This window comes from Argopecten irradians, chromosome 11, assembly GCF_041381155.1.
Source record: "Argopecten irradians isolate NY chromosome 11, Ai_NY, whole genome shotgun sequence".
Lineage (NCBI taxonomy): Eukaryota > Metazoa > Mollusca > Bivalvia > Pectinida > Pectinidae > Argopecten > Argopecten irradians.
In genome coordinates, this window is record NC_091144.1 from 20491601 (window position 1) to 20503433 (window position 11833).

The window sequence follows — 11833 nt, forward strand, 5'->3', positions numbered from 1 at the left end:
CAAGACATTTGACTGCTGATTTATTCACAAAGCCTTGAATTAAGCTTAGGTTTCTAGGAATCTAGTATCTGTTTTCTGGAGAATGGAACATATCTGCCTAACAGTTTGAAGTTATTTATAAAAATAATTGTTTATATATATATTGATTTTGGAAATTCATTTTATTTTAATTTTTTTTTTTTGTTTCTGCTGAGTTTTATTTGCAGTACTTAGAGAGTACTCTGAATTTTATTTAATGTTATCGCAATAACTCTAAATATCTGTTCAAGATACTCCTTACGTAATATGGGTTACTTCATAACGGTGATGGCAAATATACCCATTGGATCCCGTCATTAACAACTTTATATCATAAAGTGACACGAAAAGAAAGGTTTGAGACATTTTTATTGCAAAAGAAGGCAAGAACTTAATGAAAGAGTTGTTGAACTATTTAACCGCTAGCTGGAGTCGTAGGTGGAAGCAGGTTGTTAGCTGTCATTTCTACAAAATAAAACAAGAAATATAGATAATTCCTAAAAAGAGTGATAACATCTTATTTTGACATTGTTTTTAATTACCATGTAGGTAATTCACATTGGTTGATATCGTAGCGACAAGAATACAGCAATTCATGGCTAATTAAAAGAAGTTTCCATGGCGATATATAATCAGTGTGGAAATAACTGGGGAATATATGAACATTTAAAAATCTTTTTTTTTTCTTCTTCTTTCTTTTTTTCTTTTTTTTTTTTCTTTTTTTTTTTAATTTTCGCTCCGCAAACAATGGTGCATATAAAAAAACAATGTTTATCACTAACAAATTTCTAATCAATCTATAGGTACATTTACATTCATGGTGACGTTCATAATTATTCTATAAATCAAATCCAACTTCCAGCAAATTGTTGAAATAGGCGGGGGTCTTACAGACAATCCCCCTAATTCTGAATTGATTATAAAATAAGGTGTGTGTAAGGGGACTCATTTACCGTAGGGATTTTATTTGCAGTGAAATACGGTATATGTGTATAAAGTAAAATTCATCATTCAAATGCATATGGTAACTACTGCGTGTGTGGTTTAAACCTTGTTCAATTGCGATAATTGAACATCAGTTGTTTTATTATTATTGAATGCCACTTACTGTTGTGTGTGGTATAGCAATCCTCTCTATTACAGTCTTTACCACGACAACAAGCGGAGCAAATGGTCACACCCTCGCTTTCGGTATTTCTTCTCCCAGATGGCGCAGCTGATGTTGGTACGTCATTATCAAGGAAAGCTTGGCACAACTGAGAAAATATCAATAGTTTAAGAGATGTTGTAACATAGTGCTGCTTCATACTTAATTTCTAAGCAATAAATATAAATATAACGATTCGGTAATACTTCTGATTAAAAAAATAAAGTTTAAATCTGTTCATATATAGGCTAACAATATTATCTCAATGGACGAAGCTGGAGTTACGATGAGATGTCCGTACGGAGGACGTTATATATATACATACATGCAGTGATTCACAGCCAAATTCATATCGGATCAAGCCTCCGACGATGTGAATTGCGGATTTACAGATCTGAAAACAAAATTAAGAAAGTTTAAATATACTGGTATCTTTTTATTTATTTTCTTTCTTAGTTATTTGTCTGTTTCTTTTTTGTTGAATGATGGATGGAAGAGATATTTAATAAATCAGTAATTATTATTTATTTAACTAAAAAATGGTAAATAGATTGATTATAATGATTGAATGAATAAAAGGATGGATGAATGGATGGTTTGGATGAATGGATGGATGGATGGATAGATGGATGGAAACATGCATGCATACATGGATAAAAATATTAAATAAGAATAAACGTATGGTTCGAAATTAAATTATTTACCTCAGTGTCCTGACAGACTTGTCTCTCTCTACATGAGCTGAATCCTGGGACGAGATGGTCACATACCACACAAGTATTAAGTACGGTTGCATTAGCTCCTGTTGTGCGAAGTGTAAAATAAAGTTACTAAATTGCAAGACCTCGAACGCCAACACTACAGAAAAGAGTTGATATTACTACAATATGGAACAATAAAATTTGAGTCATAGTGGTATCTTACCTAAACCGAAACGGCTTAACGTTTTTTAAACACAACGATAAGATGTGAGAAAATGTAAAAATTTGATATGTAACAAAATAAACAAGCTTATATGAAAGTAACCTCTGAAATTGGAATTAACGTACGAACATTTATATCATACATTGTAATGAGATTTTTATGTAAATTAGACTTCAGAATATAAATGAACTCCTTCGAAGTCACTGTTGTGAAGCTTTAACAAAGGCTTCGATATTTGTTAACCCCCCCCCCCCTAACCCCTGCCCCCCCCCCCCCTTTACACACATTCGCGTTGGAGTTTAAATTTAAACCCCAACTAACCTGCGCCACAGAGGTTAGCGTTACATGGGGCGTTTGGATTGGTGGTATCGCAGCACTGAGCGCAGTTCACCAAGTCTCTCTTCTTCCTACCAGCTCCACCAGACAGGGTATCCATAATACTGCAAACCTGTCATCACAATGCCATTATCACGAATTCAAAACATGCAATGATCAAACAAAAAATGAATGAAAAATATTAATATATACAACATCAGTGATTTTTTCATTAAAAACATATTGTTCGAGACTTTTATGAAAACCAGTGACAATTTTCAATAATTCTATTAAAACCAGCGACATTTGCAATATATTATGACCTTTGATTAAAAAACAGGACAGTATTAACATTTTAATTTACGTCCTACCAGCTTCAATCAAACAACTCCAGTACTGCATGTGACTTTGCATTTTAAGTGGTATATGCTCCGACATTTGCCCAAACATTTGCTCCGACATTGAATGCCTATGGTGCATGTGCGAGCATAGAGCGTGACTACATAACGTCAAACATCATTGGATTTGCTGTTTATTTTGAAAAGTTCAATCTCAATTCGATCAGAAATAATTTTTCCGAAAGCATCCAAAACATCTAATACAAAGTGGAATTGAAGCATTGAAATGGTAACCAGACATGGATTCGAATGCATTTTAAACATGATAGATTTAACACTTACAGCAGCAGATCTACATCCAGCGTTGTATACGAAGTTGAGATTTTTTGTTGTTACTTTTTCAAGGAAACATTTCTAAAAGAGAGAAAAGAAAGAATAAGACATTTTCAACAAAAGGAAGCAAAACATGAATTATTCTATTGTTCTGGATGATTTTACAAGAAAACAGACATGTGAAAATATTTTTTGTAAAAGAAAGATATTAGTATCAAATTTCAACATAGATATATGACTGTAATGATAGCTGTACATTTAAATGTACAATGGATAGATATCACATTACAAGGACTGATAAAAAGGTAACTTTTCATAGGATAAGGCCATAGTTGTGTTTAGTTTCGTCATTGTGATCTTCTAAACTTACCAGCTAGCAAGAGGAAAAAAAACATACACAGAAATGCCCACTTAGGAAAAAAACTCAAGAGACCTAAAACCTACCAGCATGCAGACGTAAAACAGAAAAAAAACACAACTATGGCCTAATCACTTATACAGAATGAACATTCATATAAAAAAAGGTTGGGGTAAAACGAAATGAAATTATGAAACAGATTCCTTAGCGCTATAAAACTGCCGATAGAGTGAGGTAAATCAGATTTTACATGTACAACATGTAAATACTTATCTATACTCTGGGCACAGGTTTACGACGCGCGCGCAAAAAAAAATACTGAAATTACTGAAAGGTTGTTTACTTAGCCCTGTATCCCATTTCTAGAAAATGGGGTAATTAATTTTAAAATGCTCTGAACACCACAAAAATCATCCGATATGAATATCGAATTCAACTTTCGATATGAAATAAAATTCGCCCATAATCCCATCATATCATATACCATAGTGCCCACTAAGGAATTTTCTTCAATGTAAGCTAAAAATATTCAGATCGGATGATTTTTGTGGTGTTCAGAACATTTTAAAATTAATTACCCCATTTTCTGGAAATGGGATACAGGGCTAAGTAAACAACCTTTCAGTATTTTTAGGGGTTTTTTTTGCGCGCGCGTCGTAAACCTGTGCTCTGGGTAATAAACAATGTGCTGGAAAACTGCAAAGTTAAGCACATATTTGATATGTAATCTTACTTTATGTCAGGGTCAGAAGCGGTATAGATCTTATATATCTCGCCTCGTTCGGAATATCGCGTGGCAGGGGAGGTAACAACGAACGACAATTGTGAACATGGTTATTTTATTTGGTATATATAGTTTATATAGCCACGATAATGATTGCGTGGATTAACCATTGAGTTAATCTGTTTAAGATGTCTCTTCCACTAAAATTTTATTCTGCTAAAATACGTACGTGATTACAGTATTGTGTTTTCATTATCGGTACTTTTACCTGGATTTTCCATTACTTTGCTAAAGACAAATATGATATTACTGGGTTATATATAGATTTTACGAACGATTTATTGATACGGATCAGGTGCGTGGAGTACATGGCGTTCGTTTTGACATACCTCGCTTGCGCCGCAATCGATAATACTGGTCAGACAATCGGAGATGTCAGCGGCCGCGTCACAATACAGACATTTCATTTGTCCTTTTAAGAGAAACAATAATTAGGGTAATACATTGATATCAATATCAAAATTACATTAAAGACTTAAAGTAATGATTGTAATTGCTTAAACTGATTTGCATGTTTATTAAAAGACATATAATAGGAAAAGATGTGCGTAATATTGACTACATTAGCAAAATATAAGTAAAATATTCAAATTAGCTTCGAGGAAATGTTAGACAAGGCCGAATTATTGTATGGTATTCACTACTCACCATATGACACTCCCACGAAAGCTAAATGAAACGAAAAAATAATGCGTTTATTGATTGGTGATAAAAATAATCAAACATACTGCTAAAAATAGAAGAAATCAATTTAAAGAAATATTAAAGATCATTTGTATGAATAGGTAAAACCAGTGGATAACAATACTAAAGACACTGACACAAAACTAGGGGAAAAGAGAGGGTAGGGTTTGAATACGCTTTAAACGACGGTGGAGAAAACGACGCATATGTTCAGGAAAGTATTGAAAGTTTAAAATGATATTTATTTTTTTAAATCAATACACACGTCATGTATTAAAAGTTAGACATTATAAACAGACTAAAACATTGGCACGTTTGAAGAAGATTGAATACTTAGCTTCAAGGTGGAGATAAAGTCGAGTTCAATAAACTAAATTCGTGCATTACCGTAAAATCAATCAAAACTAACGGAAATGCACGAAAACAGTTGCAAAATGTAACGAAGTGATATAACGTGACACATTGATTTTTAGTCTACATCATGCTTACAGATGTGAATAATATTTTGTTTTGACGCGAAAAAGCAAAACAAAATAATAATAATAATAATAAGACATTTTGAGGAATTTGTCAAAAATAATACTGCACAATTCTATTTGAAATATTTTCAATCAATATTACTAAAAGTGTATCAACTTTTATTTTCTATGCAATGAAAGATAAATACAACAATTAGTTTTTGTCGAATAAAGTAATCTTAAGCAAATTTAGGAAATGCTAATGTGAAATGTTAGAAGAAGTGAAATGCGATTTAATGATAAGTAATCCACGCATATTAGATAAATATCAAGGGTTCAAATATCTCGTCTGTTATATAATTGTTCTTATCAAACAGATCAAGCTGTACACAAGATAAGGCTTCCGGCAATTTGGCGTTTCCCACGGTTGTCCTGTCTGTCACGATTATCAAACTAAATTTGTTTCGTGGATAGTAATATCTCAAGTCGAGTGTAACGAGATTGGGTGCTAAGAACGAGACTTACATAATTTAAAAACAACTTAGAGTGAAGCTTGTCGAATTAGGGTTATTAAAAAGAGGCTTGCTAAGTCATTGTTGAACAACGCAGAAACCATGGGATAGAAATCCGTTGCATTACTAAAGCATATTTGGTATATTTTCCATTCATACTACATATATAGGAAAATACAATACACAAACCATAACGCTAAAAACAAGGATCCCTATGATTATAGGACTTATTCATATTTCTACGAGAAAAAAACAATACCTTAAGTATGTGAAGTATATGCCTATTTGAATAAAAAGGTATACTTAAAATGAAATATATTAAAATATTTCGCAGCTTCAAAAATTGTATCATACTTTTATGCAATTTGAAAATACATGTAAATGAGTACCAAAGTGTACCCAATGATTACACTACTGAAGAAGCCACAAGGCCTTCCTGACATCTAGTGTTCTTGATTTTTTTAAGATAAAATAGTTGAAAGGAAATTTAGAACCATGACACCGATTTCTCAAAACTGAAGTGGAGACTTGATATCAGGTTTACTATTAACTTACCTGTTAAAACAAGAATGACCTTCAACATTTTGACTGAAAAAATAAAACAAAAAGTGTGAAGCATAACGATGATTTATGTGAATCCCACACAAAGTTATAGTTATTGGTTATGTTAATGAACAATCATTATTTATTTATTTATTTATTTAATATATTACCACACATGATTCATGAGATTTCTAATTAAAATCTAACAAAAATTTAAACTCATGATATGGTACGAATATGGCCATTTTAAAAAGCCTTTTATAACGGAATTTCCGTTATCTAATGACATCTGTTGAGTGTATGAGGGTGCTGCTGTAGCAAGCGTTTGAAGTGACCTACCGGTTTGGATGTCTTGCCCTGAATGTGACGGCGTGTCTAGCTGCCTGACTTATATTAGACATACGTCTGATAAGAGGAACCCCTTATCATATGCACTAGTTTAGTTGTTTTGTGTTCGGTATTCAACTATCTAAAGAAGGTGCAAAAGTTTACATTTCCAACTTAATGACCTTGTGGCCAAAGTATAAAAAGTAATCATGTGAGTTGTTATCATTGCGAAACATATTCGTAAACATTAAGTCCAATGTATATCAAACCTTACAGCGAACTACATTGTATGTTACTAACGTCTATGAAGACAACAGAAGGAGTAAAATAAAGTATTCCAATGGATAAAAATGTTCTATACAGCAAAGTGGTCTTTATAAGCAGGCGAAATTGTGTTAAAAATGACCATTTGGGACCCAATGGAAGTGGTCGTATTGAGCAGGTGGTCGTTTTGGCGAGGTGGTCACTAAGGTGGATTCAAATGTATATCATTGATTATAAACATTTATCCCAATACTAAAGATGTAAGCAGCAAACTGAACTTAATTTAGTCTATTATTTTTTTTAGTCTATTATTTAAATCTAAAACCGTCCGTTGCATGGCAAGGTAAAAAAATACTAGATGTGTATGTTTGTGTTAAATCCTCATAAACAAGCGCTCCTTGTACCTACCACAGACACTATGAAATATAGTAACATCGTTGTTTGGTGATAAAAATATGTTCGGGCCCGGCACCATAAAATCATTCTCATAGACAGATTTTTTACTCAGGTATATTATTTAACATAAATTTGAGTAAAATATATGTCTGAGAAAGTTTTATGGTGCCGGGCCCCGAACCCTGTGGACTTGTGAAAAGTATATGTGTGCCTTAATTGTCATACTCAGGTATGAAGACGAGTTTCTGATATTTTATTTGATACCAAAAGTTACCAATAATTTGAGAATAACATTACATATACAGTAATACATGTTTTAATTTCACAGGAACAGATAATAGGTAAAAAGTATTACAGTTACATCTACAACGCAGTAAAATGAAAACAAACGGTCAGACCATGAAGCTATGCTTATGTCTACAGCTTCATGTCATAGTTTTCAATGTTATTAGCAATCGTAAAGTTATATCTGTAGGTTATATCCTTCTTATCATTACAAAGATATAAAAAATACACTGTATATACTTTCTGTACTGTAAGGACCATACATGTTTTTCTGCACATGTGAATGATTTTCAAATCTTTATTTTCGAACATTATGGTTTTCAGTTGATTAATGAAGAAAACATTAAATGTCAAAATGATCGCTTAGGTATACGTATGGCATATTAAAATTTAACTCAAATATATGCATATGTAATTTTCTTTGTATATTGTGCCAACATAATCCGCGAGTCAATAGTAATTCCTAAGGTTAGACCCGATGCATAGACACTTGCTATCAGCTAAGTATGTTCAAATACACTTAAGAAGTGATAAATAGACATACAATATATAAATAGTTTAAACATGGTCTAAAACTTTTTACAAGGCGTTATTCATACCTCAAAAGGGACATGGGCTGTCACGATGGTATCGTACCATTGTACTCATGATCAGCATGGATTTGTACAGTTTGTGTTTGTTAATCAAAAACAACTCAAGTTAATTTCAAGATATTGATCTTGTATTTAACTGTATCCTACAATATTTATACTATTTGAGCTAAAAGAGGTTTGTGTTTACCGTCAAATATTGACATTTCCGTTTTCTCTTTTCTATATAACCTTACCAACTGCGAAATCGTTTACACTTGCGTAAACGCAGTGGTTGCCGCGCAAGAATAAACACACCGGAACACTGACTTCCGCAAATAGTGTGAATGCGCATCCGGTTAGGCCTATTGTTTCTGTATGAAACATCTTCAACAGATTGCATGTATGAATTTTATGTAAATCTTAAATTACATATCAGCAAATAAAAAATTAACAAATATTGTGTAAATGGGATGAAAAAAGATAAAGTCAATGTGGAACTATATTTTGTGTTCTCTCTGAATTTGACAACATTTCCCGCCAAATTGAAGCCAGCTGTTCCGGGATTTCATCAATTGACCGGCTGTTCTAACGATCGTATAAAATTGGAAAACAGAGTTTTATTTTATTTGAACACTTAATTTGAATGAAATGGTCGATCGAAATGTAAATATAAGGAATAATGTTACTGTTGTTGTTTACTGGTGTGTAAACTGCATTTTTTGTACTGATATTTCAACATGACGCGCTGACACCATGTAGAAATAAAAAAAAAATGACGAAGTCTTTGATACCTCACATACTAACTTTTGTTTCAAAATTGTCATCATTTTTTCAAGTTATCGCTTCTTACTTAATATTCAGACAGACAGAAACACGCACGTTAGCTTCCTGATAGTTGACCTGAAGTTAGTGAATACAGATGTCTTATAGAACCTTGCATGATAATCCATTTTCAAAAATAGTGTCACTGTTACCGCGTAATTAGTTGAGTTGCTTATTATTTTCCACAAAATAAGCGAAATAGGATTACGTTAAAAACTACGCAAATGCTTATGATTATGCTTTATTTTGTCAAATAAGCATGCCATTATGCTTACGTATGCTGTCTATTATCGCTATTCCCACAATTTTTTTTTATTTCATAAAAGCAATAACACTTTTCTCTGATTACATCTTTGTTGACGATATTTTATTACCTATTCACATTTTTCCCGATAAACGCCACATAAACTGTATAGAGACTTTCACCGACTATCCTAACATGCTTCGATTAGTTCATAACGTTTTAAACATTATATCAACCAATACATGTAGTAAAATGTATCGCGTAATAGTGACCTTACATTGCCCTCCATAACTATCGACAACTCTACGCCATGATTAGGCAGAAGATCAAATATCAAAAGTTGGTGACCTGTTCGAGGTCACAGTTCCCATGCTAAACAAGCCAAGGTCTCCCCCTCCTACACCATGCAGTTGAAGAGTTTATGGTTTGTAGTCTTATCATGTATATATAACAATTAATTGGCCCGCTGATATACACGACATTATTGCTTGGAAATATTTCACATTTTGCCCTCTTTGATCTCTTTAGCCATTTGGAAATAAAAGTATACTAGTATCTACCTTCTTTGTGACTATTTCAACTAAATTACCACGTATAATGAACTAGTGAGTGAATGAATGAATGAATCAATTAGTCAACCAATCGATCAACTAATCAATCAATATTTAATACCATTCCACTGTTAAAGCTTAGATGATTATTTTAAACGTCCCGCATAATTGTCATTTCAACGGAATGACTGTGTAAATAATGGAAGTAATGTTTTAACCAAGGCTACAATATGAACCATTCAGATAAAATGAATGTAGTTTTTACACAGTCATATATGAAAATATAGTATTTAAACAGAATATGTTTTAGCGGTTTCTGGCCAACATTGTATGTCTGTATTAGCCAATGATGAAATATTTTGATGATTCTGTTCAACATAAATCGACCATTTGAAACTAAATAGTGCACACCTACAAGATTGGTCAATTATTCTGTATATACCTAAACTTTGACCAAGGTGTGACAATATATCTCTGAATATCTTAATATAATGAATCTAATATAATATCTTTATCATATCCGAAATCCGCCAATATTCTATATAATTTATGTATTTATGTAATACATTTGTCACTAGTGTAAATTATATCTTATGCGTTTCCTTGTGCTGGAAATGCATTGTGCCGCCATAATCTGACGTTCTAAATTAATGACGTGGCGCAAGGTTTCGAGGCTGTATGGCAATATGGCAGCCTCCGCTAGATTTTTGCAGCGGTTGAAATTCTTAAAAATTGTAGGTTGTTGTAGTAATGTGATCAAATTTTCTTTAACTTGAATTCTTTTCATTTGGTGAAACTCATTTCAATCTTTTAAAATAAAAGTTTATTTAGACTCTAGGCACCATACTTAAATACATATCCGCTGAAAAATAACTATGAATCTCGTTTTTTAAAGGAGGAGTGTCAATTTTGAAAAAAAAAACCAGAAAATTGACCTCTCTGTTTGATCCCACAGAACTGACAAGGGACTCCGACCTGACCTTAATCATTAGTCGTATCATGATCTTAAACCCCGGGTATCTGTAAACAAAAAATAATGCTTATCGGTCATGGCCACCAGAGGACCCAAATTGACACACCTCCTTTCTCACACAACAACTTCTAGTCATACATGTCAGAGTGAAAAATTCAGACATTATTACCTTTCTTGTTAGTGAACCAAAATCAAACTAAATGGGAAATATGTGTGTTTCCGAATAGTAGAAAGTATTTTCTGCACTGAAATACAACAATGATTTACTCAAGTGTACTTAAAGATATTGCTAATTACCAAATTAATTATTGAGATCTGGTAATACTGTTATAACCTATATCAATTATCGTACCAGTTTAATTATTATTTTTCTAGTTTCTGTAACTCTCAGGCATCACACCTTTGAATCCAACCTTCTAATTTGCATTTTAAATTTGGAAATATATTTCAAAAATGTAATCAAAGGAATGAATATTCATAAACAGTGGATAGGATTTTGACCGATTTTTTAGTCCCGCATACAACTATGCCATATTATGTTTGTCTCTGCTGTAACTCCGCCTGACTATTATTAGATATCACGATTTCCTTTCCATGAGATGTCTGTCTAATGTTGTCATAAAAATCCCAGATCTTCTTACACCAATAAATATAAAAAAAAAATTGTTAGTTAGAGGTGTGTGAATTCGATGATTAAATGAGACTTTTGATGGGCATCTGTCGAATGTCGGTAGTTTATTTTCATTTTAAAAACTTGGCTTTCTTCCATCGCCAGTATCTGATCGTCCTTAATTGAGGTTAGACTTTAATCGGGCATAAAAAACACTTTGAAAGTAATCTATGAAATATGACGTACATATTGTTTTCGGTATGAGTTTTATACAGCTATATACACAACCTGTTAGATAGACACTCCCAAGGTCATGATGGTTTCTTACACCGAAAAGGTCCACGACGGGAAAATAGTATTTATATAATAAAATAT

At 32.6% G+C, this 11833-nt stretch overlaps 1 protein-coding gene across 1 annotated transcript; it reads right to left on the reverse strand.

The window, feature by feature from the left end:
• Positions 1-369: 369 nt before the first annotated feature.
• On the reverse strand, positions 370-6853 carry LOC138334961 (uncharacterized). Its single transcript, XM_069283839.1, has 10 exons — positions 6754-6853; positions 6427-6459; positions 4866-4886; positions 4547-4629; positions 3085-3156; positions 2411-2537; positions 1870-1967; positions 1491-1559; positions 1127-1274; positions 370-483 (listed from the first exon to the last, which is right to left on the reverse strand). Exons 2-10 carry the CDS (start codon positions 6452-6454, stop codon positions 434-436), a joined length of 696 nt encoding a protein of 231 aa, XP_069139940.1. The 5' UTR covers positions 6455-6459; positions 6754-6853; the 3' UTR covers positions 370-433.
• Between the last annotated feature and the right edge of the window lie 4980 nt (positions 6854-11833).

Coding starts and splice junctions, on each gene's coding strand:
- LOC138334961 (XM_069283839.1), bottom strand. CDS start 6,454: ATGTTGAAGGTCATTCTTGTTTTAACAG. Junction 2,538..3,084: donor CTGGATGTAGATCTGCTGCT/GTAAGTGTTAAA, acceptor TTGTGATGACAG/GTTTGCAGTATTATGGATAC. Junction 1,560..1,869: donor AAGTCTGTCAGGACACTGAG/GTAAATAATTTA, acceptor TTTTGTTTTCAG/ATCTGTAAATCCGCAATTCA.